The 8,584-nt window shown below is 43.5% G+C and overlaps 1 protein-coding gene across 1 annotated transcript; it reads right to left on the bottom strand.

Moving 5' to 3' along the window:
* Window positions 1-975: 975 nt before the first annotated feature.
* C6H11orf58 (chromosome 6 C11orf58 homolog) lies at window positions 976-6,573 on the bottom strand. Its single transcript, XM_058806735.1, has 5 exons — window positions 6,435-6,573; window positions 6,169-6,249; window positions 4,916-4,976; window positions 3,258-3,367; window positions 976-2,488 (listed from the first exon to the last, which is right to left on the bottom strand). Exons 1-5 carry the CDS (start codon window positions 6,492-6,494, stop codon window positions 2,279-2,281), a joined length of 522 nt encoding a protein of 173 aa, XP_058662718.1. The 5' UTR covers window positions 6,495-6,573; the 3' UTR covers window positions 976-2,278.
* Between the last annotated feature and the right edge of the window lie 2,011 nt (window positions 6,574-8,584).

Below are 8,584 nucleotides of genomic sequence, written 5' to 3'. Positions count from 1 at the left end.
TGCTGCTGATACTGTTGGAGCAAATGTTGCTAAAACTGACTCCTGAATTGAAACATTCACTGAGCTAAATCAGCCTTTCATGGTACATTGGGAGAAGCTTATGTTGCTTCATCGATCAGTCTGCAAGTTCTTAGAATGTTTATAAATGTTAGGCAGAAACAGACAAGACTATGTAGAATAACTCTTCCTACTTTGAGCAGGTGAGTCTTAGGTCAGCATAACAGATGTTACCCCAAATCTCATCAGATGTTCATATTTGGTGTTCTGCTTTTGGTGATGAAAGTTCTGCAGATTTTTTTCTTTTTTTCCCCAGTCAGAGCTGCATCTAGAATAGTTTAATTTCAGTTCATTTTTTTATCTTTGTGTGTTCTGTTTATTTATAACTGAAACTGATGGCCTAATCAGGGAGGCAAGAGGCTGAGTGGAAGAGCCCCTCATTTTGTCTGTCAGTAGAGAGCTGTGCAGGGCTGGCCAGCTGGATCTGCTTTTCCTGGGTCTTTCCAGATCCCACCACGAATCTCTGCATGGCTGCATGCTGGTGGGAGAGCTCAGAGAGCAGCACTGCTGGGACAGAGAAGGCAGAGAGGTGAGTGGCAGCCACGGCTAAAGAATTTCAACAGTGAAATGCTGGGGTTTGAGTTTAGCTTGAGCGTCTAACCAGGAAAACCTGGAATTGGTCTGTTAGGAAAGTGATCAGCTGATCTCTTAGGGAGATCTCACTCTCTTTCCTAGAAATAGAGCACCTTTCCTAAGTCATGGTGAGGTTTTCTCTCTTCACAATGCACAAGCTACTTAAATTTTTTCCCAATGTATTAGAAGCTTGCAGTATGGGGAAAACAGAAAAATCTACATAAATCAAGTACAAATGATTGACCTTTAGTGGCTGCTGGAACATGGTTCTTAAAATGGAATGAGTGGAAGAGGTTGTATTAAATGCAGATGTAGTCAAACACAGTAATCAAAATCTACACTCGGTTTCTATTTACAATATTACTTTTATTTTTTCCATACTTATTCCAAGTCCTCCCCCAATAGCTGATGCTGCAATGTTTACATTCAACTAGGCAATGATAGTTCAAACTGCTGCTTTCCTTCAGCCCACTGGCTTGGAAATGTTGTCTGCACATCAGGAATTGCAGCACCTGGAGTGTCCCCTGGAACACTGCTGTGGGGGTACCCGAGGTACAGGGCAGATGTCCTGCTCTCCCAGCCAGGAGAGGCAGGTGATCTGTCTGACATACTAAGAGGAAAAAAAGTCTAAAAAGCTCTGGTATTTTATTCATTACATGAATGCAATGACTTTGCAGAGGAATGGATGTGTTTAACTCTTGCTGGGAGGAGTTGCTGAACTCCTGGCTTTCTAGGCATATCAGCTGGGCTTGACAGCTACAGCCTTGTGCTAATTGACTCAGAGCTCCAAGTGATGCATGTGCAGGGAGAAAAGGAAGAAGGGCTCGCATACTTAACTCTTTATTCTATATTTTAAAAAAGCTAAAATGATTTGTATATCCTTTTCATTATCAAAGTATACTTTCTCTTTCAAAGTAAACTGGTTTCTCTGGGAGGTGTTATTTTTAATAACAGCTCAGTGCTCTAGCCAGGAACCAGTAATTCAAAAAAATCACTCTTTTCTACTGAAAGGTAGAAACAACTACAGCTCCTCCCCCTCGTTAGAAAGCCAAAGAAGCAATTAGAGCCTTCTGCTGTATTACTCTTTTCTAGAACATATTCTCTATGCAACTGCTGTAGGACTTCAGATGGGTACAGTGATCAATGCTGTCACAAAAGTGAGCAATTTCTCCTCAGCCCTGCCAACACTAGCATCTATAGACAAAATCATTGTTTAAAGCTCTAGTACATCACAGAATAATGCTGATATTGGTATTTTACAACTAATGCAACATCACGTAATTCACATGTAATCTTAATAGTCAAAAATTCAAGACTGGGGCACTAACTGAATAAACCACTAACATGAAGCTTCCTTATCTGGCATGGAATAAGGGAAGGGATAGTTCAGATAACATTGTAAAGATTGGGCAGGAACAAAACAAATTTATTTCTACATCCAGGATTTTATAGACTTTACAAAAACCAGTAATATCACTGCGCCCATAAAAATGTTATCCATGGCAACAGAAAGCAAATACTACTTTTTGTCATCTAACAGGGTCTTTTTAAAATCAAAATACAAAGATCTGTGCTGTAGCAGTCCTCCACTTTGCACTGTAACAATAAGGCTTACTGTACTTTAAATACAAAGCTGTTACATCTGCAGTTATGAACCACTGGCTTTCACAAACATCATTTTATAGTTGCTTTTTGATTCTTTTTTGTTTTCTGGAACCTCAGCTTCCTCATGTTTTTCAGTAGCTTGTAGCTCCTCTGCAGACTCCTCTTGCTCTGAATCAGAGCCACTTTCAGAATCATCTGAACTCTCATCAGAGGAGTGTCCAGCTGCCTCCTCTTCTGGTTCATCTCCCTGAAACTGTAAATTCAGATTATGAGAGAGATAAAATACTATTTCCTGGAAACTCCACTGCAGCCTTTAAAATTTCCCAGTGAGATTGTTTCACTTAATGGCCTCTTTCATTTTGGTACTAAAATGGGTCATGTTGCTAAACAGAGGCCCATAAGACACAAACTATTAGACAGAAAGCAGCTCCCTGAAGTGGTTAATCATGCCAGCTGTGACATGAATTCATCAGCCACTGGTTTATTTAGTTACAGCAGAAATCCTAAAGACACCATTCAGTGAGTCTGAAGTTGCAGATCACATCAGTAATTCCAGTATTGACACTGGAATATTTGTCACAGAGTGACACAATGTAACTAAAGGCTAGGCCATCCAGAATTCACATTTGTGACTGATCTCTGAAAGATCACTTAGCAAACTGCAGCATGAGGAATACTGAAGTAATCCAATGATACTGCTAACAACAATGCAGATGGTTATCCTGCCTGCTTATGTATTCCTCAGCAACACCCTGATTTAATATATTAAAACTGTCACTCTGTGCCCTAATCAGACTGCTCTGGAACAGAGGTCTTCATTTCTCAGAAGAATGAGAAACAATGAGAAGCATCTCTCATTGATAAGCACCTAAATGACCACCACAGTGTACACAAACAGCAGCCACGTGGCTGCAGTAAGTCTGTCCTTTAACCCAAACCATGGAAGTCTGCATGGATTTTTAAAGCCAGAACCCCCTTGTGTCAGTGAAGTGAAAGGCAAATCCCTGAAATGAACTGAGTACCTCGCTGAAGCCCAGCCCGCAGTGGCGCCGGTTCCGCCCCGACATGGTGCTGTCCATGCTCTGCTGGTACTGAGACTCCAACTCCTCGTTCATCTTCTTGTCTTCTTCCCCTGCATTGTCCAGGGTACTTTGGTTATGGTTATTCAAATTAACAGAGACACCAAATTACAGGAAGTCACATTTTCAAAGGCAAGAAGTTCAAATGCAACCATTCTAAACTAGGACCCAGTATTCCTGCACACAAACCATCAGACTTTAAAGCAACAATACCAAGGGTGCAAGCAGGATGGCTTGGATACAAAGAGGGCTGGGAAGTTCCTGAGACCTGATGCATTCCAAAGTTGCACTATGCAGTGTTATGTTCTACAGAACAAGGTAAATGTAATCAGTGTGAGTTCTCTGTGCTTCCAGCCAATACTGCAACATGCCCCAGCAAGGAGAAACTTTGTGACCTTCACTACATAACATGGGATTACTGTGATGAAATCATCCCTCAGATATAGCATCATGTCTTGGGACAATAGCACCACTCTTGTTTATGTATCTGAAACTGTTTCATGCATCCCAAATTACAAGGAGCAGTTACTACAGCTCTGCACTTTTCCATCCTTAGCAATTAGCAGAAAAACTTAATTTTCATGAGCTATTTCTATAACCCCTTTATTTACTTGAGTAAGTGGTCTAAAATAGTGAAGGATCCTATGTACTTGGAAAAGGTAAGAATCTCTAATTCTCCCCTACAACACTAGCTTTTAATTTGTATCTCTGTGAAGCTGAAAGGTTCTATTGCAAATCCACACTTCCTGATTTGGAAATTAGAGCTGTATGTTATTGTAAAAGGACAAGAACTGTATGTTAGACAAAGAAGTGTTAAACCCCCTGGCATTTTAACTTCTTGCTATTAACAAATGAGTACTGATTCTGTATGACTTCAAGGAGAAGCATCACTTTCTTTCTAGAAATTCAGGTATGAAGGAGTGATTCTCAGTCTCTGTAAGCTAAGAGCAGCAGCACCTGGAACCAATCCTCAGGCTTATTTTGGCCCATAGATAATTTTTCATCACATGACAAATGATCAGTGGAAGGCATCAGGGAAAGTTTTCTGGAATATGAGGGAAAGTTTTCTGGAGTGCTGACAGCTGCTATTCCACAAGGCTTTATCAAGGCTTCTCTCAGGCAGTGCAGTCCAACCCAGCTTGGTGCCATGTACCTTGACTTCCTAAGAAAGCATGATAAGGAGTTACCATGGTCCTACAGGACATCCAATTATTGCTGATTGCCTTGATCTTGCAGATGACCTTGCACCTTTTACGTCTTTGCTTTACAGCTTTTCCCTCATTGCTTTAGGGCAGAGATCTTTCTATTCAATAGGTAACCAGGTCAGGGACAAATCAACACCTGTTCTTTTCTATGTACATAGTTTGGATCTCCTGGCACACACTGGACTTTAAAAGGCAAGTGAGTGCAGTCACAGAAACCATTTGTCAGTAATCTGACAGAAATAAGGAACTTCTACAACTCCACAGCCTGACCTATCTGCAGCTGCAGCCACGAATCTTGAAATCCTTCCCTGCCATACCTACCAAGCTCAGAGCACTGGAATGTTCCTAAATCAGGGTTAGATTTCCAGCTTTGTATCAGCTGTTGGATAAACTGACCTGTCCTGAAGTGAGAGGTTGATCTGTGGTCTCCGATAACAAGGCGGCCAGTATGTTCTTTCTAAAAGAAAAGGCAGTTTGTTTTGGAGCTTTAGGGTGCACTGACAGCTCTGCCAACATCCTGGACATCTTGAATGGAAAAGGTTCCCTGTCAAACCCTGCCACCCAACTGCAGGACTGGAAGCTTTCCTAGCTAAGAGCTGCTGCCTCTAGGTAAGCTTGTTTCATCTTTCTTTTGCTGAATTTCCTGAAAAAGAAACCCCAGCAACTACACACTCTTTGCTCTTCCCAGACCCCAGAGATGGTTCTATTTCACCCTGTTTCTTGCCACTGGTACAAAAATTATACTAATGATGCTAGACAGATGTGTACTCAGGTTCTGATCATTTACCCTTTCTCTGACACTCTGCAACAGTTCAGGCCGTGCATCTTATGATGATCCCACTTTCAGACTGCTCACAGTGTCAGGTAAGCCCTTCACAGTAATGATTAATTTATTGGCTCAGTAGTTGCTCATTAGCAAATGTGTCCCAGTAGGCAGGAACTGGCATTACACAGCAAGCAGCATTGAGTACCCAAGCAGACATTAAGATTAGTGGTAGTGGGATGCTTTAATGGGGCACTGTATCCCCATCCACTACAGTCCTAACTTGCACCTCTTTAACACAGTTAGCTATTTTAGCTTACAAAATTACTGTATTCAAGCAAAATAAGTTACTACAGGTAAAAATGGGTTTTTCTGAAAGTAAGTAAAAGTGCAATACTAAACCACCATTTTATACATGAAAAAATCATTATTGCATTTAACCAGTTTTGCAGCAAGCATAATAGAAATTTAGTTTTAGCGTATTCTCTCTTTCAAAATATTCCCTAGGTTTACTACTTTAGTGGTTTAGTCTTTAAACTACCACTCTTTTAAAAGTTTTTCCAGTGACAGAGAAATTTACAGACCTAGCAGGTAAGTTTGTTAATTTGTAACAAGGCCTGTCTCTCGGAAGCGTCACCAAGTAATTTCACGAGCCGGTGTGAAAGCATTTAAGGCGCGGGGTGGGGATGAAGCTGCGGCGCAGGACTCGACAACTTCCGAGCGCGGTTTTGTGTAACACGGCTGCTGCTACAACAGCGGTGAAACCCAAATGCTCCTAGAGGAGACCCCAAAGCCCGGCAGCTCTGGGTTGTTGTCGCTTTGCTCAGATCGCCCCGCAGAGCCCCGCTCCCCGTGCCCGCCCTCATGGGCGGCGCGGCGGCCTCACCTTCGCGGCGCCCATCAGCCGCAGGAACTTCTGCTTCCGCTCCTCGTTGCCCAGGTCCGCCGCCTCCCAGCTGCTGGAGCCCTGCGGGAGCACACGCTCACTGCGCCCGCCCGCCCCGAGCGGCCCCTCCGCCCCGCCGCAGCCCGCCCGGCCGGCCGCGGCCTGCCCGCGTCCCGCCGGGGGCTCCGCCGCCGAGCCGCGGCCCTGCTGCCGCCCCCCGCGCCGCCAACCCCCTCCCGCCGCGCCGCCGCCCCGCGCCCGGTTACATCGGGGGAGGCCGCTCGCTTGAGGCCGTGGTGGCTCTGGGACTCCCTGGCGGAGCTCATGGCCGGGCTGCCTGACCGGGCCGCGCTGCCGCCTTCCTGTCGGAGCCTCTCCCGCGGGGGCGGGCGCGGGGCGCGCCGGGACCGGTAGTTCCGGGCGGGCGGGCGGCGGCGCGGAGCGGGCGGGCGCGGACTACGTGTCCCAGAGGCCTCCGCGACCTTGACGGCAGGGCCGGGCCCCGCCTCGGGGCGGTGCTACCGGGAGACGGGTGCCGGCACTTCCCGGCGCTTCCCGCTTCTGTCGGCGCTCGGGAGCGGGAATGGCGGAGAGTGGGGACCCTGCCCGCTGCACGGCCCGCTTCAGTGCCCGCCGGTCCCTCCTCGTGTGCCCCGCCCGGAGCGCTGTGTGCGCAGCTCCCGGTGTTGCCATGATCCCCTCAGGGCCTCTGGCTGTTTGCCGCCGCTGCTGTTCGTCACCCCCACACGTGTGCCGAACACACATTGAGGCACTGTCCCCACATTTATCACATCTCAAAGCGGGTGCCGCGAAGAGGATGCCACACTCTTCACGGTGGTGCAGGACGAGGAGCAATGGCCATAAACAAAAAGTTCCTCTTCAACATGAGCAGAAATTTCCTTACACTGATGCTGGCAGAGCACTGGAACAGGCTGCCCAGGGAATCTCCCATCTCTGGAGACGTTTAAAACAAAGCTGTGCATTTTTTTTTTTTTTTTTTTGACGAAGAGTTAAAGTTTGTGTCTTAATCTCTTTTTGAGCAGATTAGATCCATTGCAACCCAAACTATGATTATCATATATATGGTATGAAATATGATATGTAGAATATAATAATTTCCACTGGCTGTTTATACAGAATTGCACTAGGATATTGATGTTTTATTTCGTGTTTGTGTTACTGCTCTGCTTCAGTGTGCAAAATCAATCAGAAAGGCACGGTTGTTATATTTGCTTTCTACAGCTTCTGTGGTTCTTGTTTATATTCTTGTTTAACAATGTTCTTGTTTAACAGTGATAAATGAGCAGAAACAATAACTAATTTAAGAAAATAATGTATTTGCATCTTTAACCTCATTTCATGTATTTAAATGTACAGACTATTATATAGAGACTGTAGTAATGGATTAATTTGAACTTCAGCATTTAAAAATTGTTTCTAACAAGAGGAGTAAAATTACAAAAAAACCCTGAAAATTATATTACTTTGTTAATTAAAAACTCCCTTTTTAGTAATATCTAGCAGTCTTTTTAGTCTGTTTAACTTAATAAGAAGTGTGGTAATCTAATACCAGTGAAACTGTAGTTTTCTAATTTTTTTTTAAGTTTAGTTGTTATTAGTGTTTCTTTACTATTTTGCTTAAAGTTTTGTATCTCAATAAAAAAACAAGGGTGAAATTTGAACTTCATGGCTATATTTTCCTTGTGGGACAAACAGAGAAGGTTTGTCCTTGGGGAAAAAGGTGTAAAAATAAGACTGGTTAAATCAGTTATTATAAACATATCTTAGTTGTGGCTTATTGTTAAGTTCGAGTCTTTTTTGGGACAACTGAAACGAAATAATGTTTATGTGTCTGACCAATGGTTCGTTAATTTTGGGGGTTTTTTGTTTATATTTTAAATAAAGATTATGATGTTGATATTTTAGTGAGAGGCTTTTACTTTTTTTTTCTCCCTTGGGTTATTGCTCCCTTGTTTAAAACGCTCTGGTTTTGCAGGGAAGAGGTACCTTACCAAAGACATCCTGAACATTATATGGCAGCCATCTACCTATGGTGGGATGACTTAAAAATGGAGTCCTCTGAATGCTAAAAAAAATGTGGATTCTAGTATCAGAATGGTTATGTAAAGGTTTTGCTTATCTTCCTGCAGATATTACAGATATGTCTGAGGATGTGTGACTCATGAGCTTTATATAATTACAGTAACACTAATAAATTATAAGAAAGGAGTTCTGAAAACCCTGTCATGCTGGGATTCAGTGTTATATTTGCTGCATTCTTTTGAGCAACAGAGAAATGTCATTATTCTCAGAAGAAGGGACACTGAATTTCCAAGGAGAAACATGTCTTCTCCAATCTCTGGGACTGTTCTGGAATACAAACAAAATAATAGGTAAGGAATCTGGGCAATATTTG

Source organism: Ammospiza caudacuta, chromosome 6 (assembly GCF_027887145.1).
Source record: "Ammospiza caudacuta isolate bAmmCau1 chromosome 6, bAmmCau1.pri, whole genome shotgun sequence".
NCBI classification, from domain to species: Eukaryota; Metazoa; Chordata; class Aves; order Passeriformes; family Passerellidae; genus Ammospiza; species Ammospiza caudacuta.
Note: the sequence above shows the minus strand (reverse complement) of the source record. Positions and strands in the feature narration are given on the sequence as shown.